Source organism: Labrus mixtus, chromosome 12 (assembly GCF_963584025.1).
Source record: "Labrus mixtus chromosome 12, fLabMix1.1, whole genome shotgun sequence".
NCBI lineage: Eukaryota > Metazoa > Chordata > Actinopteri > Labriformes > Labridae > Labrus > Labrus mixtus.
In genome coordinates this window covers 15,560,215-15,587,113 of record NC_083623.1, presented here as the reverse complement: position 1 = coordinate 15,587,113, position 26,899 = coordinate 15,560,215, and the positions used below count along the sequence as shown (strand labels likewise).

At 41.3% G+C, this 26,899-nt stretch overlaps 3 protein-coding genes across 3 annotated transcripts; 2 read left to right on the top strand and 1 right to left on the bottom strand.

Annotated features, from left to right (window-relative positions):
* Nucleotides 1-120: 120 nt before the first annotated feature.
* Nucleotides 121-1,686, top strand: cenpw (centromere protein W). Its single transcript, XM_061052301.1, has 3 exons — nt 121-415; nt 531-644; nt 1,469-1,686. Exons 1-3 carry the CDS (start codon nt 329-331, stop codon nt 1,493-1,495), a joined length of 228 nt encoding a protein of 75 aa, XP_060908284.1. The 5' UTR covers nt 121-328; the 3' UTR covers nt 1,496-1,686.
* Nucleotides 1,687-2,849: 1,163 nt separating this feature from the next.
* LOC132985110 (E3 ubiquitin-protein ligase rnf146-like) lies at nt 2,850-5,313 on the top strand. The gene is made up of 2 exons (XM_061052292.1): nt 2,850-2,958; nt 3,546-5,313. The coding sequence occupies exons 1-2, from the start codon at nt 2,951-2,953 to the stop codon at nt 4,600-4,602; spliced, it is 1,065 nt and encodes a 354-aa protein (XP_060908275.1). The 5' UTR covers nt 2,850-2,950; the 3' UTR covers nt 4,603-5,313.
* An 11,858-nt stretch (nt 5,314-17,171) lies between these two features.
* Nucleotides 17,172-26,842, bottom strand: LOC132985104 (protein SOGA3-like). The gene is made up of 10 exons (XM_061052283.1): nt 25,955-26,842; nt 24,983-25,207; nt 24,547-24,705; nt 24,296-24,364; nt 23,365-23,634; nt 22,894-23,271; nt 21,406-22,068; nt 20,929-21,255; nt 19,654-19,690; nt 17,172-17,283 (listed from the first exon to the last, which is right to left on the bottom strand). Exons 1-8 carry the CDS (start codon nt 26,705-26,707, stop codon nt 21,145-21,147), a joined length of 2,628 nt encoding a protein of 875 aa, XP_060908266.1. The 5' UTR covers nt 26,708-26,842; the 3' UTR covers nt 17,172-17,283; nt 19,654-19,690; nt 20,929-21,144.
* Between the last annotated feature and the right edge of the window lie 57 nt (nt 26,843-26,899).

The window sequence follows — 26,899 nt, the reverse complement described above, 5'->3', positions numbered from 1 at the left end:
CTGGATGGCAGTATAAAGAACAACAACAACACACAACAAGCACTGCGAGCACTTAAATACCCTTTTAATAGTGTCGATTAGATATCTGCGTCGAAAAAAAAGAAGCTCAAAAGCTTTAATTTGTTCTCGGTTTACAAACGACACAATCACCTAGTTTTCGCAGTTGTTGAAACGATAGGCGGCGGTATCGGAAACACTTGACGTTGTAAATGCCACGAAGAAGAATCGGTTTAACCGGAAGTTAGAGAGGCGGGAGATTGAAAGACGTAAACAGACTTTCGGTGGAGTGGCTTGTTGTTGTTGTTGTTTAACACATAAATTAGCCGAAATGCTGAACAAGGCTCCCAAATTGAAACATACTGTTAAAGGGAAGATGAAGAGTAACGTAAAGATGGGACCAGCGTCAGAGGCAATGGTAGGAAGCTGACTTTATAACTTTATAATGTCTCCTGTGATTTTGAGTGTTTTCTTTGTTTGAACTTACTTATCGGTTGTTTTAACACCGATTTAAATATCTTCTCGTTTTCTAGCTTGAGCTCCTAACGCTGGTGTTTGTGAACAGCCTGGCAGAGGAGGCGAAGGCCAAAGCTTTTGAAGAAAAATCTGCAACCATCAGAGCTCAACATCTCAAAGCAGTTTCCAAAGTGAGTGTTAGTTTCTTTTTATTTATTTTTTCTTTTGTGAAATAATTTGAACATTGTTTTTTGTTTGTTGTATTTTCGTGCTTTTCATTTTGTTTTGTATTTTTGATATGTCTGAAATAAATGTAATCAATCAATCAATCAATCAATTAGTGGGACGTGAATCATGGATACTCTTTGAACTACATTTCTAGCCACCCTCGTTGTCTTTTTTTATACAAACATAATTCTTTGCTTTTTAATTTGACCAAAGTCATACAATATTGTCACTAATAGACTCACGTACACGAGGCGTAAAGGTTCCCATTAGTTATTCATCCTACTACTCTTTTGGTCTTTATGATATCTAAAAAGTAAAACATTACTTCTTAGAAACTTACATCTTCAAACATTTGTATTGTCCATCTAACAGTTCAAAAGCCAAAGACTGCTATACACTACACCACACAATCCAATTTACAGTTTTTCCACTTAGAGAATCAGTAATAATAATACATCTTCTTTTGCCTTTCAGTTTTTTCAATACATTTAATGTTTAGTTTTGTGCTGCTGCCAGTTTTCCTGCATACATGAGTTGTACAGCTGAACTGATTGAACCCTTAGTAAACATATTTATGGTCAAAATATTACCGTGTGTAGAGTCCAAACAAAATCTTAAAATTAAGGAATGCATGTAGTGAAATTAACCAATAATTTTTTTAAAACAGAAACACCTCCAGAATTCAAGTTGAAAGTTTGTGATGACATGCAGTAGTGTTTATTATTACTAACCAATAAAACACTAGATAACTAATATAGTACTAATACATTTTTTTTTGTCTTTATAGAAAGTGCTGAAAAAAGCAAGGGGATGAAGACCGTGACATGCGTCCACAAGATTTTTATGGACATAATTATGAGTTATAGCAGCAATATTTTTGCTTTTGATAATACTTTTTTTTTCCTTCTGAAATATACTTTTTGTGTTTTTCATTCTGTCTTTGTTCTGAATCTTTTTGTCATGCCAAAATGGTATTTTTAAATTAAACTCTTGTGAATATTACAATGACTTCTATTATGAACCTTTTTTATAAAAATGTACACCCTAAAAATGATAGCTTACTAATTTTCACACAGTCGAACTTCGGCCACCATCAGGTCACCATTCTTATTAAGATATCTTCCAAAGTTTTGTACACACTAAACAGCCTTAAAAACAACAGAAAATACAATAACAACGTTCAACCATGGACAATAAATAGTATAGAAGAAGTATAGAAGCCATAGCAAAGCAAATGCATGTAATAAGAATAATTTATAACCCAAATAAGTTATGAGGTTGACTGTATTAGGCTTTGTTCTTAAAGTTACACAAAGTTTGTCAGTTCTCACAGATTTCTCCACCCCCCTGTCCCTCTGTCCTCTTTTTGTCATGATGAATATTTTTTGCTTCTCCATAACAGTCTCTTCCCAGAATACAAACTCGGTCTCCTCCCAAATTCCTCTTTTCTTCACTCCACATAGATAATCAGCGTGTTGAGATCCTATCCTGTCTACTTCTGTGTCCACTACATGCAGGGTTCTTCGCTGTAACACTCAACTCTCAGACTATCCTCTTTAAGCCATAAAAAGTTACATTTTAGCACAAAATCTTTGAATTAAGTAGACATGTTGACTTTTTAAGGCAGCATACTTTTTCAGTCTTTATATATTTCAGTTCAAACAAGTTGTACTTGGAGTGCAGTGCTGCTCAGTCCATTGACAGTTATTTAATGTTGTTGTTGTTTCTATTGTCTGACTCTATGTGCCTGTGTTCTATATGTTTTTTTTCCCATATTGTTCTCACCTGGCTGCTAAACAAATTGCAACTAAGTAAAATCAGTGGGATTAATACATATAAGAATACAGTAGATGCTTGGAGAAGGCATCTCAATACGTCCCACAATTATTATTATTTTTTATTTAATAAAAAAGGCAAAGTGTATAATAAACAAATTACACAAGAATCTTTTTTTTGTCACATTATGATTAAAACGCACTATCTTAATAATAGGCTATTTGTCATAAATTGGTAGTATCACATGCACGGTACGTGTTGTGTTCTGCTGTAGATCTACAAAACATGTGGAGTGTCATTGGAAACGTAGTGCGGCTTATCCAGGTGCTTCGACGTCAGTCATGTCCGGAGCTTGCAGTCTATGGTCCGGAGCCATGTTCCAACAACAACGACCTCATTACCTGGTATACTTTAATATATAACCAGATATAAATGCAGCATTTTAAATATATTCATCTACGCTTCAACGGAAGACGCTTCTAGCAACACCCGAATGATCAGGTGAGTGACTATAGAGACTTTAAATGACAATAACCACTGTCAGCTAAATATGCTAACTCCGTATGCCAAAGCAGCTGTCAAGTTAGCAAGGTGACTGTCAGCTTTACATTAGTCTAATAGTATGTTTGTATTCTTTTTTTAAAGTTTTGTATAGCGTGACATGTAAAAACAAACACTGTTCTGTCGTTACTGCTTGTGATATGAACTTTAAAATGTATGTCATGAGCATATTCACCAGGTAGCTTACGTTAGCTTAGCAGAGGTTGGTTGGCCTTCGATACTACTCGTTTTACGTAATTCAAAATCCACCAGTGTTGGCACATTCATGTCACAAACTTAAATGTGCTAATCCGTTATTATGTTAACTATTTTACTGGTGCATATTTACAAACCATTTTTCAATCAAGTGTGTAGGAGGGCGTTCCCAAAACTATCAACACAGCGGCGCATGTCAAGTGGGAGCCCGCTATAGATGTGTACAACAGACAATAGTGTCTATTTAAGTTAGATTTAGGTGTTAAAGCTTTGTAATCGTGCATGCAAGTGTTTCCAGATAATAAGTTGTACTGTTTTTTCTCTCTCTGTAGTATGGCTGGCAGTGGAGAAGTGGACTGCTCAGTGAATACAGCCGCTTTAACCAAGCTGATAGAGGAAGTAGGAGATACTAGTGATTCAGCCCCCTCCAGTTCCAACCCCACCTCTGAATGTGCCATCTGCTTGCAGAGCTGCATCCACCCCGTACAGCTACCCTGCTGCCATGTCTTCTGTTTCCTCTGTGTGAAAGGAGCATCTTGGCACAGTAAGCGCTGCGCTCTCTGCCGACAAGAAATCCCAGAGGACTTCCTGGAGCGGCCTGTCCTCCTCTCGCCTGAAGAACTGAAAGCAGCAGCTGCAGGGGCGAGCCGAGGTGTGGGGACAGGTGTTGGTGGAGACTTTGCTTGGTACTATGAGGGGCGCAATGGCTGGTGGCAATACGATGAGAGGACAAGCCGTGAGCTGGAAGAGGCCTTCTCAAAGGGCAGGAAGAGCACAGAGATGCTGATAGCGGGGTTTCTTTATGTGGCCGACCTGGAGAACATGGTGCAATATCGCCGGAATGAGCATGGACGCAGGCGCAAGATGAAACGGGATGTTGTAGATATCCCAAAGAAGGGAGTCGCAGGACTCAGGTTAGAACCTGAACCTGCTCCTAACTCTGCTTTACCAGTTGCCTCTTTAGTTGCAACAGAACGAGTCAGTTCAGCTGATGGATCAGACACTACAGGTCAGTCACAGTCCTCATCCTTTGGGATGCTACTTTCTCTTCCCCCTGTTAGACCTCCAACACTCTTGGGACGCCATCCTACCAGTCCACTTTCTCCCTCTACCTTATCCGTCGAAGAGTCTTTCTCCCAGCTTCTATTGAGCCAGCCAGAGGGTGAACAGGTGGAAGGAGATGATGAGACATATGCGTATGCATCTGGAAGCAGTGACAGTGAAGAGGAGAGCGAAAGAACAGAGTCGATGCCATACAGTAGACCGAGGCAAAGACCGCCAAGAGACAGACAGCCCTCCAGGATGCCTCCAGGGGGAGGGGACTCGAGGTCTGCACTCAGTCTCCGCTCACGTAGTCCTGATGGACAGTGCACTGTAACAGAAGTGTGACTATGGACTCGAATGATGTCTCTGCAACCTGCTTGACAAAAAAAAGTTTGAAAAAAAATTCATGAAATGTAAAAAAACAACTATAATCACGTGCCAAACATGATTCGCTAATGATTTTCTCCTTAATGCATATAATGTGTTTTATTGAATTATCTCAGCCCATCAGTTGTGTTCATAGTTTCCTCTAGGATCAGGAAAAAATAAATCCAAAGCAGAATTGCATAAAACAATGAAAAAAGTTGAAGCATTGATGCCCTTTCAAAATTCAATTGACACATAAATGAACGGCTTTTGGCTAACACTTATTTCAAATGTGATACATGCATAAACGAGTAACTATGATTAGTCTCAGAAACAGGTAACAGTAAAGCGAAGCAAAAGACCTTTGTTCCTTGTTATTTGTGATCAGTTTGTGACATGGCTATAGAAATGTCTTTGATATAATGAACATCCTCTCTGTTTCCTTATCTTTTGACCTCCAGCTTAACATGCATGATATTTATTTGGGGGTTTTTTCTTCCCCTTTTTTTTGAGTGAAGGTGTTAAAATCAAGCCTAAATGTAGCACCTTTGTAGTTACAGAAAGTTGAAACTGCTCCCTGTTACATATTTTTTTGTTAAGAAGTTTAAATCAAGTAGTAGTTAATAACTATTTGAACCTGAGTTTGTATGTTTAAGCATGTGAGGAGTAAAGAGTGTGAATTCCCCTCTGTTTTTTGGTAAATGTCTTTGTTTTAAATAATGCAGTGTGTTTGTGTCGTGAGCGGTGTTAGGTGCTGAAAATCTATTGGCAGAACCACTGGAAAGTTTCAGACTATATATGTAGAGGCACATTTGGATTTCTATTCCTGCCATAGCATTCTCAATAGGGCTACCATCAGAGCACTGGCATTGACATGTACTGGGATGAGCTCCAGCTGTCCCTACATGCTCCTTTTTTCCATTTTTGCTTTAAAGGTGATTCTTTGATTACAAACTATTCAATGAATTACTTACAACAAAGTGTGTGTGGTGTATAGCTGTTGTGGTGTTCTGTCAAGTCATTAAAGGTGTTTGTCTTTCACCTCAAATCACATTATGGATGATTTCTATTTTTTAATGGAGGAATAAATAGTTTAAAAAAAAAAGAATCATGGAAAAATGAAAATAGAAGTGGCGCTGATTCAAACGCCTGATTTCAACGATTTTTCAGATTTTGGTTTCAGTGCAATGTACCTTACGAGTCCACAGGATGGAGCTGTTGCACTAATTGTATTGTCTTTACCCAACCTGTCGTTAGAGACCCTATTCAGACAGCCTGGGTGGTCCAAAAACTGCCAGTGAGAGCTTTAGAACTCATACTGCCAAAAAAAAACAAAAAAACAAACAGTTTAGCACTGAAGCCAAACTGGATTATTTGCCAGAATAAGGAAACCACAGACCCAGTGTGAGCAGTGTGTGACTTGAATTTCAAAAAAGGCATAATGAGCTGGTGCCTTTTCAGAGACATTAAACTAATTGTTTACTGTCACTTAAATGATTTGGCTGCCAAAATGCTTATAGCCAAAGAATGACATCCTTCTTTGAATTCTTAAATATCGGCTGGCTGTGGTTCAAAAGATTGACTTGGTGAACCTTCAATAGGAAGATTAAAGATGGGCAGTTTGATCCTGTCTCCTCTTGTCTACATATAGAAGCATCGTTGGACAAGAAACCCAAATTGTTAAGCTTAAGCTTTATGAATAATTAAATAATAAGTTGCCTTGCATGGCACTTGACCAGTGTATAAATGTTGATAGGTGATTGTGACATAAGGTGTAAAGGCGTCTTGTGGTCGAAAGGCCATGAAGCTATAATTGTAGCCCATTTATTATTGATTTAACTTCCTCACTTGTTCACATATCAACACGGTTGTTTGCACTGTTTTGTTTGCCCTTCTTTTGCAAAGCAAGACAACAAGTTTTTTTTTTTTTTTTTCAGATACAGCGCTCAGCAACAGGACATGTCATGTTCTTCATAGAGATACATCAATAATAAGGCATTTATTGTGTAGGGCATCACCTAGCCGGCATGCAGAGACACTGACAGATTTATACGACATGGAAAAAGACTGTATTTAGATTGAACGAGGATATATACTATAGGGACATGAGACAGGTGGTGCCAATGTAAAGGACAAGAAGAGAAGAAGAAGAGCAGATAGATGATGATCGCATGGAGGTTGGACTGAGTTAAAAATGAAGCTGGGTGTCTGCTTCTTAGCATGCGTGCAAGGTCAGTGACTGCGGCTGGTCTGGACATGCAGTCACATTTACACAGTCGACACACAGACAGACAGGAGACCACATTTCTATATGTTTTCAGACACATAGCCGCCCTTTAACTCCCCTGTACATGTGCTATCGTATCCTGGTCAAATGCCTGCAGTAGCCTGTTTCTTCACACTACAAAAAATACACACAGTCTCCAATAGGTCCAAAAATAGTCCCGTCATACCCACATCTTTCGGCACCCAGAGGCCCACAGTAGAGTATTGTTGTTGTGTGCATTATTTATGACCTTGTTTTTGTAGAGCAGGTCGACCGGTCCATTTTATCTGTATTCTTATAGATTAAAAATCCTAAAATGTCCAAGAATATTACATCTTTTTCCCTTGTATAACACATTGTGTATCTAGGAATAAATGGTTAGTGCAGTTTTATGAGCTTCTATCCTGCAGCTGTACGTATTTTATCACATTTCTAAGCTATATTTATGTTCGGTATGTCATCAGTATATCTTACCATAATGCAGAGATTTACAGACAGGGTACTTAATTCCTGCAGGAGCCAGGAATGACCTCACTCCTACTGTAACCATCATCGACCTCACACCATTAGAGCCTATCAGGTGACAGTATTCGCTATGCCCGTGCTACTGAACCATTTATAACAGCGACACATTGCGTCATTATGATGACTTCCAAAATCATAAAGTTTATATGTATTACATGTATTCTCCATTTCTAAATACAGAACCATATGATCACACAGTCCATTTTGACTTGCTTTCTATTATTCTGTTCTCTGAATAGTACTGATGAGATATAAAGATGAAAGAGGGGATGTGACGTTAATTGTCACGTTATAACAGACTTTAAGCAAGACTACTCATAGAGACATTTGCAGGGATCTCAATGCAAATTTGACTAGTACTATCTGACTTAGTGCATCTATGCTGGTAACATGGTTTACTGTGCATGGTGACATCTTTATCAAAAATAGGGTTGTAATAAGAGACTGGTATGTCCCAATAAAACTTTTAGAACACAGTAGGAGCAAGTGTATTTAAATCCATGTCTATAATCACAACCCAATACAAATGATTCAGTTTGAAGTTAATATTAGTTAGGAAACCTATGTTTATAATATTTGGTTTAAGCCAAAAATTAGATCAATAAGCAACTTTATAGGTTACGGTTTTGCAGGTTTATTGGAATAGTATTAAGTCACCAAATGCAGACCAATGAATAGCCACATCAAGCATGCAACTCTGTGTGAAACGTAATACAAGGCTGCCGCTTGGTGAAGCGTGGTACCGGTATGTTGAACTACACACCATGGTGATGGCTGATATGAACCTTAAAGTGACGTAAACTGGCGGACAGTTGCTTATGCAATATCACTTGTGCCACAAGACTGAAAATAATAATACATTTATAAAACAATTAATGATAATACATTTGTAAAAAATAATAAATAGTAAATGATTCTATCAGATCTGCTTTGGGTGTTGTGGTCTTTGTTTTTGTAGTCTTGTTTCAGTTTCTTCATCTTCTTACTGAACCGCTTTGCTGTGTGATGGATACCCAATGTAGAGAGCTGGCAGGATATACTTTAAGATTTTTAAATTTCGGTTTGACGAGTCAAAATCGCGTTGTATTTCCTCCGTCGCCTAAACACTTAATAATGCCTGGACATTGTTGTTGGTAAAAATGGTGGTTGGTGGTACCGAAATGGCTCTTGTGTATGACAAATCAAAGAACATTGATTGGCTTGACAGATGGCAATGTTTGCCTTTTAGACTACTATTTGCACATGTAGTACTACTAGTACTGTAGTACTACCAACAACAATCAGGGATACTTTGTGTTTAGGGCTCATCAGCAAATGCTTATCAGTTACATTAGCATGATTGCGTTAGTATTTAGCTAATGAACAAGTTTGTAAAGACTGCATTGTTCTCTAGCCAACAAGTAGGTTTGTGTACATTTGGTTGTGTGTTATGATCCATTGCAACTCCATTACCAAGAACCGGCAACACTTTGTATTTTGCTAAACACTTCGTATTAAACGGTTTCCCCCAACAATAATAATAATATAGAATAGCACTGGGCCACAACATCTGACTGAGCCGTTATTTTGGATATGACTTTGTGTGAGTTGAATATGTTTGTGGGCCACAGGCCAGACAGTGTGCCATGTAGTTGCTCCCTGCGGACCACTCTAATGAAACCAAATTAAAATTGGTCGTTCGTCACACGAGAAATAGAGCACTATAGTCACCTCTGTCAGGCAACACCTGCTAATCCCCCGAGAGCGTGCTGCTCTTGTTTTGAAAGGCGAGCCTCATGGGTTGTCTTTCAAAGTAGGGATCTTTGGGCCCCATTCTATTTTAATGGAGAGGTCTGAAATTCTCAAGAGACCTTTAGGGTCCTCCCGGCTGTCCTTGATAGTCCCACCTCTTGTACTGCCTCACTCATCATCCGGTATTTGAGATGGCTGTTTCAATGGACGGACCCAGACACACTGACAGTTCGGACATGTGGAGGAAGATAGAGCGAGAGGGATCGTGACACAGGCTACGGTCCAACAGATGGGACGTTTTGTACTTTGTAGATAAAGTGGGTGAAAAATGGACGTGCAGAGAGGTGGGATTTAAGAGTACACCTACAGTCTAACAGGGTTGACCCCTGAATTCATAATTTAAGCCGTCAACAGTCCCAGCAGATCGACCATAGTTTAGAAACCCAACTTCTGTTATTGATACAGCTGCGCAAGAAGAACAGGCTCAGCCACTATTGCAGTAATGCTAATTTGACTTCATTTAATGTCATAGAGACAACTCCCTGTATTTAAATACAACTATTTGCTCTTCGATGTCACATCTGTGCATGGATTTGCCCTACACCCATTAAGAACGACGCAACACCGAACATCATAACAAAGCGGTAAACAGGTGTACGTCTTCAACAGCTTGTTTGTGAAATAGTGCACCCACATGTCCGGTGCAGGTGGATTCCTAAAAAGGAACATCCTTTTTAAAGCAGAAGAAAAATGCAAACACTGTAGAACTTGAAAGTACACTAACATGCATGTTGTTTGAGACATGCAACCGTGCCTGGTCTTTTAAATTTTAACAAGAAAAAAGATTCTACATAATGTTCAGAGAAGAAATGAAAACCCCTTTAAAACACCTGTTAAACAGCTCAGTTTCAGGTCGTCTGCTCCCATTCATGTTTAACCTCTAAAACAGGGTGGTCTTGTCAATCTCCTGTTCACATTTTTGTGAGACACACTCAAATACAAGTGGCAGTTAACCAGCTATTTTTAAGTCCATCACAGTAGGAACTGACACAAGCTGGGGGGGTCAGGAGAGAGACGCAGCACAGGGCCAGAGGGCAGAGGACAGGTGGTTGTGGGCGAGAAGAGGCAGGAAGGAGCGTGAGATTCCCACGTGCCCCTGACAACCAAGAAGACATTATGTCAGCCACCAGGGACATTTCGGAGAGATGTAACTCATAATCACGCATGTACCATATGGATTGAGCTTGTCTACATGAATAGAGGCTTAGAAATCTGCCTAGCAACTACTGTAGACAGCCTGTCTCTGAAAGTGAACTTTGAATTGTCTGAACTATAAAAACCCAGCTATTACCCATATATTTCACATCATATATTATGGACATTTCTATATAAACATTATATGTTTATTTTTTCTTTCAGGTTTCTTAAAAAAATTTGTGTACATTTTTTAAGAACAACCTTTAGTATTTCTACAGAAACGCTTTCTTCAGTTACAATAATAGAATTGCAATAATAATAGTGATTTTCAAAGTAATCGTCTTATTTTTCCATTTAAACAAATGGCTGTTTTCTCCATTTAACAAAAGGTTTTCGATAAATAAGATATTCACTGCGTCACAAGCTTTTGAGCCAAATGCTTCATTTATTTAACTGGATAAAATCTGTTTTTTACTTTACACCTATTTTATTATACACTTAATTACAGTGGTCCCTAACCCGTTTCCCTTGGAGCCCACCTATTTTATTTACATATAAGAAAAGCTGACCCACCTTCACCCATGAAGAAAGTGATACATTGCTGTGAAAAAAAATTTTCATTGATAAATTCCCAACAGAATATGCGGTCATGTTTTTTTATAAACTATCCCGCAAGTGTGTTATCATTTAGTCAATATGTGCAAACCTCAACCAGGTTAATGGATAGGCATTTATTTACAATACATCACAATTTGGTTTCAAATTGATTGGCTCTCACTGTGTCAAGGGGGGGGGGTTGATTTAACTGTTGAACAATGGGTAAGCAAGTACACAAACACACATTCACACCGGCCCTTACAAATGAACTTAGAGAACAGAGAGCCATGAGAACAGATGTCATAAATAAGGCCCCTGATCATATGTAGTGGAATTGGTTCATCATCATTCATATTTATAGGTGTGCTTCTATACAAAAAAGCACATTATAAAAGTTGTGTAATGCAGCAAAGATACTTGTGGAAGTCTTCCAGGCCATGATGCAAAACTATTTTTGAGGGGTGTTACCTCCTTTGCCATGAGAGTGGGTGTGATACCTTGGTGGTGCTGATGTCAGAGGAGCCATTGCTACAGTTCAGCTGTCTGCTCTAATGTTCCCTTTCTTTCTCTATTTGTCATATGTCTATCTCTGCTCTCATGAATAGCCTGTGCAGAAGAGAACATGCTGTGCCGAGCCGTGCCATGCCGTGTCTGTCTGCAGAGTTTCCAGTCAGGGGAAATGAAGGGAGTAGAGTAGCAACCAGAGGAGAAACATACAGCAGATATTATGGTCTTGTATACTTATATACTGTGGGTGATTTCATTCAAGCAGCAGCTTGTCAAGAGTTAGCAGGGTGCCTGATGAGGACACAGGAGTGATGGCCAACAGGATGTCTTGTTAAAATACCCACATGCGGCTAGAGTAGGTGCCAACCTGTAAGATGGGCTCTCATTTACACGCAAACACAGACTGGGAACAAGAGAAGGGGAATAAAAGAGGAAACCCCATAAAGCAAATAGAGTAGAGCCACAAAGACCCTGCAGCGCTACCTCTCCTTTACCTTCAGAGGAAAGGTAATGTTTTGAAAGCAGTGACACTGGAAATACAAATGAAAAAAAATATCAGTATTTGATAGAGAAATAGAGTAGAAATTGGCAAATGGATACAGATAAGAGGACACACTCTATCCTAATGTTAACTATCTAAATCAGGGCTATTCAACTCTAATGTTCAGGGGGCCACATTTTTCAGAAAACTCAGGACCCGGGGGGCCGGACAAGCAAGCCCACCACAGCAGTACACTCTGCCACAGCAGTACACTCATCAACAACAGAAGCTTGTGATAGGCACAGGACCAAAGATGTTCTATTAAACAGGAGCGCTGAGCTGTTTTAAAAACTTTACTGTGGCAACAATGACAGTCATTCACAAGTTTCCCCCCCCCCCCTGTTTATGAGTTATTTTCTTAAAAATTGTAAATAGAAGTGATCTGCGGGCCAGTCTGATGTCATCCGTGGGCCGGAGTTGGCCCCTGGGCCGCCAGTTGAATAGGCCTGATCTAAATCATCAATGTTTGATATCTCGTTTGAAGGCAGAAATAGCAAGAGGCAAGATGAAAGAACGCTACAGAGACAGAGTGAGGAACCAACGCCCCCCCCCCTCCCTCTCTTTATTTATACCCCCAAAGACAGCAGGATAAGATTTCTGGCACCAAAACACACGTCACGCTTGCTATTTCTGTCTAAGGTGCCACATAGCACCAAGAGGTTGGGTGACAGGGCTGAGGTACCATGGGGCCAAAGGACTTCCGTACAACCACACAGCCTTTACATGACATTTCACACTCTGGCCACCCCTACCAAAAGAGACAAGCATGTGCGGAAGAGCATGTGATTTTGTGAAATTGTTTCCTTGGTGAGATAACTGAAGGTTATGTATGCCTGGGAGTTTAAATTTTGTTTTTGAGCGTATGTGTGAAACTGAGAGTGTGTGATAACTTGCCTTTGAGATGAGGTGATGTGAGGGAAGCCAAAGGTTAAGGAGAGAAGTGGGTAGCATAATTACTTTTAAATGTCCTATTGTAGATCTTATCTTCCTCACTAGATGGTTTTTTTTAACTTCTTAATCCATGTACTTTTTATGAATTAGCAATAAACTGTGTTTAAAAGACTATCATGTTATTATGCAGATCCTTCATGTATTTCTCTACCTGTGGATATGTTGAAGTTGGTGGACAGTTAGCTCATTTGCAACGGCAACACCACTTGAGCTGCCATGGCATTGGCATGCAGGGAGCTGCTGCTATCAGATATCCATAGGCTTGACATGCAGTAAATCATCGGAAATACGAGCCATCGTTAATGGAACAATGCAATGTAATGCAGCAATTGAGAGAGACAGAGTCCTTATGTCAATCGACTGTCATATTTATTACCAAGGGAAAAAAACACATTAAAGGCATATAGTCATTTGTCACAGCTGTTTTTGAACATCTTAAATATATTACTTTGACAATATCATACAGAAACACACTGTTGTTGACAGATAGCGGGTTGCTCCTGGGAGCACAGTTGCTACTGAATTTTCCTCTATTAGGGGCCAGGTTGAATTTGATTCAACATGGCCACAATAGGAGTTCAATAGAGCATGCACCCTCAAACTAGGGCTGCATGCATAATCTCATTATACACAAAACACCTTGATCCAAAAAATAGGGGGGGAATTGGATAACTTCACTGAATTGCAGCAAAGTAACACTGATGTTTTGGTAAATGTTTGGCACAGAAGAAGCAAAGAAGCCACAGCAACACTGGAGAATGATTTAATGTGTATTATCTGGAAACTGGCATCTAACATGGCATCTCTTAAAACATTCAAAGGAAGTCTTTACTATTTACACAAAGAGAGGGTTTCCCAGAACTTGATGACATGGAAGGGCATCACATAATGACTGTTTCAGTCTGACGAGAATAGGAAATAAGAGGCCGGTGCTTCAGAGCTGGACTTGCGGTTCTTGTTTTGGGGCTAGGAGGACGAGTAAGGGGATTTGGGGGACAGAACATTGGACCTGATGGGGCGGTGATCCTGGCAGTTGGGGTTCGGCTCGCCCATCTGGAAGGAGGTCGCTGGTTGGCTGGCCGAGCAGGACGCGAGAAAATGTTGTGAGTTTTGGCTGCGGACAAGTTGGTTGGGTTTACCTGAACAGAAACATAATGAGACAAATCAGCTTGTACCAAATGTGCACAAGTTTAACTGGTAGTTTTTAAGGATTGAATTTTAACCCTGAACACAAGAAGCACTTACGCCTACCTGCTGTGGATCCTGTTTGTAAACCGTGTGTCCTGTTCTGGGACTGGAGCTGTACTCATGAGTGATGTCCAGCATGTCCAGCAGCTCAATAAGTCCTTCATCCCTCACTTGACCACAACCTGGCACCTCCTGTCCTGCTAACCCTCCTCTTTGGATCCTCTGAGCGCCTGAAGACGCACTTGAGACCCTGAAGTCCATTTTGAGCCCCCCATGTTGGGGCACATGCCGCCTTGATCGCTCTTCTTGAACCAGTCCTCCATCTTTTTCTGTCCCACTATTAGCCTTGGGTCGAATCTTTGGGCTTCCAGCCACCTGTGACCTCCTGTGGGACTGCTGGGGACTTGTATGGGACCCTTTAGAATCGCTGTAGCCTCCTCTGTGATCCTTGTGGTTCTGTCTACTACAGTCTGATACTGACCCCCATTCTTGGCAGGGATCTACCTCTACTGTCAGCACGTCGGAATCTGCTGTGCATTTCTGGTTAGGCACGCGCACGGGCGCCCTGCTGGTGACTGCAGTGGCTCCCACAGCTCTGCGTTGGCAGCCAGGCGTGGGGCACTTTGGCTCCAGACCCTTAGGGGTCACCACCCCAGATTCGGTTAGTGTTTTGCCCTCATTTTCTTGAAGCATGGCTCCGAACTTCCTGAGAACAGAAGGGCTGCTGCACTTTCTATCTCCCAGAACACCAACAGCAAAAGACTTCCTGTCTAGAGCAGGAGTATCAGCTGCTGTGAATGGGAGCTGTGTACGTGTTTGTATAGCAGGGGCATCCCTTTGTCCAAGAGGAGGCTTGGTACCAGTGTTTTCTTTGTTGGGAGAACTCTCTCTGTGTGAAGAACCCTTCATTTTTGAAACTTGGTTCTTCCTGTTTTGAGTCTCTTCAAAAGTGCCCAAAAACTGCTCATGACCAAACCTAAAAAGAAACAGAAACAAGCAAAAAGATAAACACCTGGTTCTGTCACACAAAATTATCCTAAATGAAGCCCAAGAAAAAGAACTGTACCTTTCATTTCCAGAACTTCTTCTGATCTCATCCAGGTGTGAAGGGACGTCCGGGCTCACCTTGATTGTGTCGCTGAATCGCTGAGAGAGTCAAAAAACAAATTCTATATTAAACATCCATATCAATCTCAACCCACTGAATTCAACATCTTTCAATTACTCTGCTAAATGATTCTAGTACAAGAGGATCATTGGCAAGATCCAGTCTACTGTACCTTAACTTAAATTAACCTAATCTGACCCTTGTTCATCAATTGGTATAGCACTGCTGGAACTATTCTAATCTACTGTACTGTAATGTTGGCAGCATATGTGGGTTTTAATGTGGACCAGGAAACAGTTTAATGTCTTGGTGTCAAGGCGAAAGGTCTTGACAGGTTTGTCAGGAGTTGGGACAGAGTTGGGAAGATGGCAGTAAAAATATGTGAAACTAATCTCCTATCTGATAACCTACAAGTCTAAGCAGACTGGAAGGAACCAGGGAACTGTAATCAATATGTTCCTGGCTGAACCCCTGCTTTGACTCATAGCATGTCACACTATCTGGTTTCCTTGGTTGTGCAGATGCCAACATAATGAGGCATCAGAAAGGGGAATATTATCTTGATAACTTACAACATGACGAGTCCCATTGTTCTTCCGGCTCACTTGCTTCCCCTGGCCCAAATAATCCTGCAATAAATCTCCAATCTCTGAAACGCTATTGGTGTGGCAGTAACTGTGGACGTTCTGAAGACTCACAGGGTAGCTGTACCCATTGGGGCTGTAGTTACAGGCGTCACTATAGTGACGTGGTGCAGTTATATCTCCAGAGGGATTCTTGCTGTGATGGGTGGGCACAAAGAAGCTGTTGCCATGGTGCCCTAGGCCACAATCCAACTCTCCGCCATTTTTCGGGTTGTCAGTAGTGATATCGTTTGCTCCTCTGCGGGCCTGAACTTCATTGTACAACTGAAAAATTAACACAGAAGAAAATATTTACTAAGGGTAGCTTATTCTCTTAAAATAAGTATAGTAACAGGTGTTAATTAGTAGTGTTTGGTTGTCAGCGGACATCTGGCAATCATGCAGAAAACATTCTTTGTTCACAATATCTAACTTCTTTGGTAGACCAAGTGAGCTATCCTAATAATGTTCCTTTCATGTTGTGAACTTGTTCATTTGATCCTAGTTACTTGTGTGTACATGCACATATTGTAATCAGGTCTGTGCAAAACAAACTCCTCTTATAATTTTTGAAAAATAGTTGCAGTCTAACAAATATTTATCGTCAGCACAAGACTGCACAACAAGCATCTGTTTCCCTTTTCATCATTTTAATGGTGCCTGTAGTATCTGCTTTCAGACTGTGTGTGTGTGTGTGTGTGTGTGTGTGTGTGTGTGTGTGTGTGTGTGTGTGTGTGTGTGTGTGTGTGTGTGTGTGTGTGTGTGTGTGTGTGTGTGTGTGTGTGTGTTTATACGTTCAGTGTGTCAGTCAATACCTCACGATTTAATTAGCTTGTTAACATTTGTCTGTATCATTGCTCCAACAAGACCATGAGGTTGAGTCAGTGGGTGCGCTGCCAACAGTTAAATATGGTGCATGAGCACATACACATATTACACAAATTAACACACACTCTAAAGATTAGGAAAGCACTTCATGATCTGGAAACAAAACCATTACCATGTTAATGGTGATTAATCTTGACCAGAACTATTGAAAGACCAAGCTAATGCATTTCATATTTCATCATTTAAACTCAATGTGTGTCTCAGGGGACTCAGGGGCAAAGGGCAGCTTTAGATAATATTTTGATGATTTATTCTTTGAAACCTCACCTCTTCGATTTTCCTCTGGATGTCCTGCAGCTGGTCCTCCCACTCCTCTATCTCTGAATCGAAGTTGTCCATCAGCTCCGGCCTCTCTGGCCCCCAGCCCCGGCCACCATGTTCCAGCCCACGTTCCAGATCAATGGCTGCCATGACGTGGGCAGCTCAATACCCACAGGCCTTTTTAAATGGCAATTTCCCCTTACTCCTGTTTCACTCTCTTGTCAGAGGTCACTGTCTGGTTGCCACTTAGTGCAGAAGGATCGATGGCCTGGAAACGCTATAATGACAAACATGGAAAAAACAGGATTGGCATACTTTATGAATTACAAAATAAATCCTGCGTTTAAATAATATACTCTGTCTTTCTGTATATGTTTTATCTCTTACTCTGTTCCAGATGAACAATTTTCTACACTTTTTTATATATTCAACCTGTTTAATAATAATACATACAAGAACACTGGTATAATTAAACCTAAATAACTTTATATTTCAACAAGAGATTTTTCATCAAGCCAAATATTTTTCTTGTCGGTGTTGTTTGAAGTGTCATTATGTTTGACACTTTCTTCCCTCACTGAAGTCAGATATTTATGGCCCTCTCCTTTCGCATTCTTTTCCTAAATTCACAGGCATGTAAGTCTACATATGCAGCACGTGTGGACAAGAGTGTTGCATGACAGCACTTGAAGTGTTTAGACTCTTGGTCACTTTGACCTCCATCCTCTCTGTGAACCTTGGTATTCAAGGTCTCCTTTGAAAAGTGTGCTCAATCATTGAAGACGCACCAAGGGCTGCCGAAAAATATTTATCACCAAATCCAATAAATGTGGCCCAGTCAACAATTATCAATGACATGATAAAGGTGTATTCCAATGTGAGTTTCAGTTGCTTCACTGTTATTGCAGCCCTGATCAATTTAATAAAATCAACCTAGTTTGTTGTTGTTGCCCACATGGAATACAACAAGTACTAGGACGAAAGTGCCCGAATGTACCAGCGACCTCCCTCCCACCTGTGATGCAAGAGTAGAGATATTAATAATCTTGTAACTATGCATAGTAAACTGGCTGCATGGCGTGTGAGCATGGGAGTGGGACAGAGATAATGAATGTCATAAAAATATCATAAATCATAAAAATACAGTAAGAAAAAATGTAAAAAAAAAAAAAAATACAGTATAGACTATGCTTAATCTTCCTAAAAAGTGAAATCCATATTTTTATTTCAAATCATATAGACACAAATGGATTTAAAGAAAAATTATAGCAAACGCCTAAACATGACAGTAGGCTAACTCCAAGTTTAATCTTTTATCTTTTCTATTTTTTTATATTATGTCCTAGTCTATATAAGCAATGCAAAAATAATACCGTCACAAGTGCCATAATAAATTAACATGTCAGCTACCAATTACAATAATAGACAAAAAAAATGAACCAGCTGTCCTTACCTTGCTCAGATTAAAAGAAAAGTTTTCTCTGTCGTCCTATAAAAAAAATCCTCACTCTGCTCTAGTCCCTGCGCCCTGTGTGCTACAGCTTCTCCAACACATTCACTCGCCTCGTCGCCAAATTGTCAACTCCCCACTCTCCTCAGCTTCCACCTTGCTTTTCCTCCTCTGTGTTACGTAAATCGCGGCGGACAGGATTTAAAGGGCCCCCGTCTGCTCGTCACGCCTCGGTGCCGGGGTTAAGTCCGGAGCGTTGAGTTAGGGGGTAAACAACTTCTGTGCCAGCCGGGTGTCCCCAGCCTTTATACCGCTCCACTTTGTTTACGCGGGGCGCGCCATTGGTGCCGGGATCGGATATCATAATGTCAAATTTATTCCAGCATTTGAAGTCTCGATGGGACAACTGTCGTCACCACCATCCCCTTCTATAATTACTAGCGCCCGCGGAGGAGAGAGGCAAAGTGTTTACATAGCAATTTCAGCTGCCGCGAGCTCTCGGCCAATAGGCACCTCTGTTGCTACTCTGCTTTAGGGTGCTTGGGCAGATTTTGTCTTGTGACTGTGCCCTACTGCAAATCATTTTTCCAAGGGGTGCCAAATGGGCGTTGGTGACATAGTGAGTAATAATGTGTCACGGTCAATAATATCTTTATTGAAGTTAGTCACGAAAAGGAAACTGCAAGGTGGATGCCTGGCATGTTGAGCAACATTTCAGCCATATTTGATTCTTCACAACCTCATCAATGACATAAAACTTTACACGTTACCCTATCTTCATGCACTTAAAGTACAATGAGAACTAACAAAAAGATACCAGGCTCAACATACTGTATTTTATTTAAAGGGCAGTAGAGCAAAATCCCATACTCTGTCCTGAAATAATCAAAATCTTCATTTGTGTTCTTGACTCATCCTGCCGCAGTGACTTCTGAAGACAGTTTCTACCTTCATCTGCCACAACATCAATTACTAATGCATGCCTCTAATCAGAGGTCCTGGTGGGAATATTTTTGAGCGCCCCTTCCCTCCTCCTCCCCAGGCTGGATCTAACATTTGGCACTCAACTTAATCACCAAAATTCCTTCCAGTTTGAATCCCTGGATCATCCCCAGTATTCCTCCACCTGTTGTGTTCCCTGTCAAAAGCTTCAGGAACTAAGGAGAAGATTAAGAACAAACTCTATCCTTACTTTACCTTGAGTTAACAACAGCAGGATGGTACAGCAAGTGCTCTGAAAAACAAAGAGGAGGTGACCGCTGTCATCATATGTTACACCAGAAAATAAATATAGCAACAGGGTTACACCAGGGCATACAGCAACATGGAAAGGTGATCAAGATTCATCTTGTGACCTTAACACTCAATGAAGGCAACGCTATACTTACATGACTCCCATTTCTGAAACATATTACGGTATTTGAAACCATAATTTCAACAAGCTTTACAGGCATTTAAGATAGATCTTATGGTCAATAGAAGCTGTTTTTTTCTGTTCCTGTTAGAATAATGAAATAGTTTGACATTGTTGGATTTTTTTTCCTCTTTTCCAAAATAGACAATAGGTCATTAATGCTGAACATAAAGCTAGAGCCATCATTGATTAGCTAGCAAACTCACTATTAACTGAGTTTTGTCTCTGTCTTTAGTCCTTGGATAAATGGAAACACAAAAACCAAAGCAGGACTAGCTTTTATCCCCACCATTTATTCATGTATACTAACTAACCTAGGCTCATTAGATGCTTACTCTAGCTCAATGTCTTTCATAGGCCACAGACATCAGAGTAGTGTCAATGTTGTCATATAACCTTTTTTTTTTTTTTTTTACAAATGTCTTAACTCATTCGCCACAGGTAGTAAACAGCTACAGTAGCATTCAACTACTTCCTTGTATTATTTGACAATGTTAAGTAATACGATAGGTAAGGGGCAAATTCCTAATTTAGATTCCTAGCCTAGGTAACTTTGGCTAACTAAAGGTAATGTTGGCTAAGAATTGGTGGGATGCCAACGCTTAACCGTTGTTCTCTTTTGAGTTTTTAGATATTTTGTTTCAGCTTGAAATGTGGCCCGAAGTCTCTCTAGATTTTCTTCCAATCCATCATCATTTCAGTAACTGAACAATCGAGAAGGGGGACATGATAAGCATTCTACAGATTCCTAACATTTCTGAGAAGGCCTTTTTGCCTTTATTAGATAGTACAGCTGAAGAAAGACAGGAAATGCCAGGAGGGGAGCCTCTGTACAAGGGGTGCCCCGCATAACCGCTAGTCCATCGGCACCCCAGAGAACCCATTCTTATCCGTTAATCGCTGCCATGCAACATGCCAGTCCCTTCTGGAATTGTAGATCTTTGTTTGTGGTTTTAAACGCTGCTGCTGAATAAGGATCAGTGGAATTAGTTCTCATAACAGGTTCAGACTGTAGCCTGTTTATTTTTCTTTAAGTACAATTATAGCTGTTAACTCACCTTCTGTAAGTACAGTGGTGATGTCAGTGGTGTGTTGTGGATAATGTAGACTCCAGTGTTGGATCAAGCTCTCCATCTTGAATGTGACTGTAGTCTTGGCAAGTGCAGAGCTTTTCCTGTGCTTTTGGTTACCTTGGCAACAAATGACGCGGGGAGGACAAAAAATAAAAAGTGCAAAAACAAACAGGGTATGATATGAATTAAGGGTGGTGTACATCACAGTACAAAGAAAAGAGTAAAAAGAAAGACTAGTTTAAAGATGGTGGCATAAGAGAGGGATGAGAACAACACAAGTATAAGGATGAGCAAAATGATCGGCTGGAACATCTGGGGGGAAAAGTGACGAACCATAACAGATGAAAAACAAGAGGTTGGGTTATGTGGGGAAAAAAAGGAAGAAACAGAATCAGTGTTATACTTTTCAGACATTTCACATGCCACCAGGAACTGAAAAAAATGGTAATCCTTAAAACTCACAGACAGCGGCTCGTCTGTCTCCCTGTCCTCCAGCCTCGGCACTTCCAGTCTGTCGATGAAGCCCTGCAGTTCTTTTCGAAATGCCTTCATCTGAGCATTAATGCGATAAAGCAGCTCATGTTCCCTGATCCTACTCCCATCATCCTCTGCACCCTCCTCCCCTCCTCTCCCAAACATCAGGTCACCATTTGAAACATAGACCCTCGCCTCTGAGATGACTGTGGCTGTATCCGCAATGAGCCGGTCGATGGTCCGAACCAGCCTCTCTGCTTCCACGCGTATGTCGATCATTTGCTGTCTGTCACGCAAGCTGCATCGGGCACCAGGCAGGAAGCGCGCCAAGGCGGATGAAGCGGCGCCCTCAGACCCAGGAGGTGTGTAGAGTCCCCTCGTTGGGGTCATGCATCGACTGCTGCTGTTGTTATTTCTGACTTCATCGGAGTCACTTTCCCCCCCTACAGGACCCTCACGCTTGCGGTGTGGTGGGAGGAGGCGGGAGGAGGTAGAGTCCTCATCACTCTCTCTGCGACCACTAGTGGTGCCGCCGGCGTCGCTCTCTGCGTCGCTGTCCCGAGGGCTGGGCCGCAGGGACAGATGGGATGCCAGGTCATAACGCTGCATGTTGGAGAGGAGCACTCGGTTCTCGTACTGCAGTTGCATCACCTGAATAACGACAAATAGATGCACAATATTAACATTGTTTGATCATACCTTTACTAAAAACTACATTAACTGGTGATCTTTAAGCTCCTCCAGTGAGATGGCACTTTGCTGCTGGTCCACCACTCTTTGACAGACTGACTTTAAAATGTTGCATGTATTCAAGTTCCTCAGCTATGCCTGCTGACTTCTGCCATGCCCTGATTTTTCCTTAACCACCTTGAATGCTGGTATTTTTAGTGAAATAAGTCTACAGTGGTTGGATACAATGCTGTAGTCGGTACAGATATTATTTTTCTGATTGGGATGAACTGCAGTCACTTTGGTGATTCATTAACTCTTTTTTTATTACGGTCATTTCTTTTTTTTGCAATTTTGTTTATGAACTAAGAATTGCAAATTCATTGACAGTCCCATCACCCTCTGCTGTACTTCGTGTGTAAGTGTTTATTAGCTAACGATGGAATACTAACACGCTCAACAAAGATAGCATTTTTGTTTAAGGTATACCTGCTTTGCTTGTTAGCCTGTTAGCCTGTCATGTTAACATAGCATCTAGCTAAAAGTACTGTTATGCCTGCAGTAAGTAAAACCTTACATATCTGCTGGCACAACAATAGACTCAGTCATAGTTTCCTATCCTTCATATCATTCCAACAGAAAATAGACAGTATTAGAAGAAGAAAATAAATCAGGAGTATTAATACATGTTTAGTTGATGACTATAGTAAAGAATTTCAGGTATTTCTTTTATACTATGTAAGTTTGTGAAATTAACCAAAGGAAACAATCAAACTCATGTTAACACTATCAATGACTTTTCAATACCTTGCCACTTAGATCATTAATCTGTAGCCTTGCTGCCTTTAACTCCTCCTGCAAGGCCTCTGCCTTTGCTGCATCCATCCCTGCAGCTCCTGCTCCTCCCCCGTGCCTGCTGCCTCCTTCATGTGTGCCCGCTTTAAATCGTAGCTTGTTCAGCTCAGCAGTCACTCTCTTGTTTTGATCTTCAGAATCAGCTAGGTTCCTCCTCAGCAGCTCTGCTTCATCCTCCACCAACTGCAGCTGCTGTCTGAGCTCTGTCAGGTCATCGCCAAGGCCTCGACCTCCACCTGACCCACCCGTCGCTCCACACCCAGAGCTTCCAGCACCCTCTCCTTCACCACGAATATCGTCAAGCTCAGCCCTCAGGCCACGGTTCTCAACCTGAGGGATAGAGGGAGGAAAGCTCAATACTTAAATGACTCGAATTAAATATTATTCCCTGAAAACAAAAATATATAACCCGACACGCTTTACCTCCAATTCAACTATTTTCCTGCCCAAGATGTTGGCCTCCTCCTCCACTAGTCGTAGCCGCAGCTTGAGCTCTGACTCGCGGGTTGTGGGCGGACCGCCAGCCTCTCCTTTGGGATGGGTGCTGTCCAGTTCTCCATAGAAGGAGCGGTACTTCTGCAGCTCTTGCTCCAGACGGTCCTTCTCTTTGTCAATCTTGGCTGTCTTCTTCCTCATGAGCACTGCTTCCTCTTTGATGAAAGCTAGCTGGCACTTTAGGTCCTCGTTGTCCTCCTGAGGCAGAGATACATTGCATAAGGAGTAGAGTGCATTTAAGAAGAAATAGTTATAACTTAATCCTGAAGGTCCTAAGGTTGGTCTCTGCATACGACTTACTGTAAAGACGGAAGGATTTAGGATTAAATCGACGATTTTGTACAAGTTTTTTTTGCCAAAACGTTATCTTTCATTAGATGTTTGACTTATGCTAAATCTAAAGTAATTGCTGCAGCTTTTCAAACTCCAAACTTTAAAAAAAAGACTTCTTTCAAATGACTAGAGCTATGTCTTCACCCTTAGTAGCCTGAGTTGTAAATCATGATGAGTTGAGAATGGCCTGCTGCCTGAACAACCCCAGGCCCCCCTGTTTGCCCCTATCCTTCTTCCTGCATCTTATCCCATCTCCACCTATCCCATTTTTCAAGCCCGGCGCAGTTTTGGTAGATGGCTGAAACTGGTTTTGCCCAAGATTTCGGCCTCTTAAAAATATGTTTTTTTCTTGCCACTGTAACTTCGCTAAATGTTGCTAAGAGCTGTGCTCACGATGGAGAAATATGGACCAAAGTCGCCAAGAGAAAAGATCTCAAAGATGATACGATCCATTATTGAAGGTGATACAGGGCAATAGATGTTCTTAGAAAGAAATGTCCTGGTACATATTTTTGAAACATCTCACCTCTGTAGGAGTCTGTGCAGGTTTTCTGTCTGTCTTCTGGACGTCTTTGCTTCCTCTTCTCTTTTGAGACTGTTCAAGGACAGTAAAAAAAAAGGGTTTTAGATATGAGTAAGTGTACACATGTGTATTAGTACCATTTCCATTCTGATATTTGATTTGTTAGGGCTTTTCTGTGGCTCAAATGAGCCTACAAGTTCATATAACTGAGAAAAAACTGATTGATGTGTTGTATAAAGATGTCAGTAACTTACCTCTTTGGTTTTATCTAGTTCATTCTGCAAGGCTTGTTTGGTAACTTCCACCTCTATGAGTTTCTGTCTCAGTTTTTCATTTTCCTCCTCTGTCTTCGTGCGTTTCTCCTCCACCTTTTCAAGCTCATGGTGCAGTCTCACAGACACGTCCTTCGCTACCTGTAGTTATTTAGTGTGATTTATGAACAAAAAACCTTTTTACTTTATAAATGTTATCCCTCCAACTTGAGGGTTTTTTTGTTTTATATGAACTTGTAATATTATGATAGTTTTGTTTTTTTTATCATTGTTGCACATTTGAAACCAAACTACTCCTTATAAAATAGTCAAATGCAAAGGATCTAAAACCAAGGCAAACACTATATTCTTTAAGAGAAAATACAATCGGGGGAAAACACATCCAGGCAGTCAAGTTGTTCCCTTTCCCCCCCTGTACCTTCAGGTCCTGTTCTAGGCTCCTGAGCAGCTCTTCATCGATCTCTCCTGTCTGGGCATAACGGAGCCTTTTTCTCTCTGCCTTTCTCAGTCGGTACTGCAGGATCCGGCAGTTCTTATTAGCCCTCTCCAGCTCACGCCTCATCTCTTGCAGCTGACAAGTGTCTTCCTCGTAGAACGTGTCTCGCATCTCGTCCATCTCAGTTCTCATTTCCTCTATTTCACACTATAGATGCACAGTGAATATTGTATGTCACCATTATGAATTGGTTAAGACCCCTGGGGGACAGCTTCAGTTTTTAATGGTTTACAGAAGATGCTTTTGATTCCTCAGATGGAGTAATAGATGTATGGACATGAACCAAGCTTCCCACCAATACACACATTCATAGGCTGTAAAACATATTGCATAGCTGTGACTGAATGCAAACTTTACTCGATCAGTGGATCATTTTTGCTGGAGATATTTCCTGCAACTGCTTACATGTCACAAACAATCCCTGCTCTCTTAGTTGTCCCTCATTATATAACAATATCATTGATCCAAGCAGATCAATACCAATGTTATCAATAAACAGTTAGTCATATGTGGCCAGTATGTGCATAGTAAGTCTTATAGCTTATATATATATATATATATATATATATTTTTTTTTTATTTATTTATTTTGTTATGGGGGGGGGGGGGGGGGGGGTGTTAATATTTATTATCAGATAATCAATTAATATTTGAATATCCTCTGATCAGTAAGAAGGCCGAAAACTCTACATTTATTCCTAATAATTCTGGCACCTGGCTTTAAATGGCCCACAAATATTTTCTGCAATCCTCATTAACAAATGTTGGCTATTTTGCAGGAGGCCTTCAATCCTGAAGTGGCAGCATTGTGTGTTTTCTTTTTATAATCTACTATATTCAAACCAACTAATGACAGAGCACCATCTTAAATAAAAACATAAAGCCGTATCAAACCTTAAGATCTTCATTTTCATCGAGCAGTCTCTCCATCTCGTCTTCGAAGGCCTGGTCCTGGTCCTGCTGTGTCACGGACCCCGCCTCTGCAGCCGGCTCCGGCGCTCCCACAGCCATCTCCTCGGCCCCTATGTTTTCCGTCTTGGTTTGCATCTTCGGACCACGTCTTCTCAGTCTCTTTTGCAGATGAAACTGGATCAATTCAGCCTGCAAGCATCCTCCTCTCCATAAACCCAAACCGAGGCCCGGGCCACAGCCCACCGATACGCCGCCTCTCTTGTTCTCCTCTCCGGCTCTTCTACGGCTCTCCTCCGCTGGGGGGGGAGAAGAGGAGGATCTGTCCGATACAAAACGCAGGGAGGAGTCGGCTTTAAAGCAGGGTAGGTGAAGAGTGGAGCGACGGGCCGGTACGGATGAATTTATCGGATCCCCCTCGACAGCATCCGCCCTGTTTGCTCCTACTACACCAGCTTCAGCACCATCCGGATGAACAGCTGCCCCGCCGTAGCTCTCGGGCTCCCTCTCCCTTCCGTCAGCGGACCTCAGAGTCTCCTTCACACCGGTGTTACTGCTCCGTCCCGCGGAAAGAGGAGACGTAGACCGGCCCGAGTGTCTCTGAGCTCGCTTAGTAGCCTGTTCCTGGGCTGCAGCTGGCGAGGGAGCCCGCTGGTGTCTCCTCTTCCTCCTCGCTGCGCTATTGAATGAGGCGGAAGATGATGGAGGATCTGCAGCGACGCTAGTGGCAGGCTTCATTGTTTGCGCCACCAAAATAAACTTTAAACACAGGCGATTATTTGTACTTTTTATGATGCGTTAAAGCGAATTATGGTTTTAGGGTGTTAATAATGGACTTAAATATGTCCTACCTCGGTGTTAACTGGATATATTCTAACATTCAAAAAACTAAAAGTGTTATCTTCCGTTTAAAAGCCACTAGATGCCGCT

Bases quoted from the DNA above. Each gene is read 5' to 3' on its own strand.
- cenpw (XM_061052301.1), top strand. From the start codon at position 329: ATGCTGAACAAGGCTCCCAAATTGAAACATACTGTTAAAGGGAAGATG. The intron at 416-530 runs GTAGGAAGCTGA...CTCGTTTTCTAG, and splicing joins GACCAGCGTCAGAGGCAATG to CTTGAGCTCCTAACGCTGGT. The intron at 645-1,468 runs GTGAGTGTTAGT...TTGTCTTTATAG, and splicing joins ATCTCAAAGCAGTTTCCAAA to AAAGTGCTGAAAAAAGCAAG.
- LOC132985104 (XM_061052283.1), bottom strand. From the start codon at position 26,707: ATGAAGCCTGCCACTAGCGTCGCTGCAGATCCTCCATCATCTTCCGCC. The intron at 25,208-25,954 runs GTTTGATACGGC...GTGCATCTATAG, and splicing joins ATGAAAATGAAGATCTTAAG to TGTGAAATAGAGGAAATGAG. The intron at 23,635-24,295 runs GTGAGATGTTTC...TCTCTGCCTCAG, and splicing joins CTGCACAGACTCCTACAGAG to GAGGACAACGAGGACCTAAA.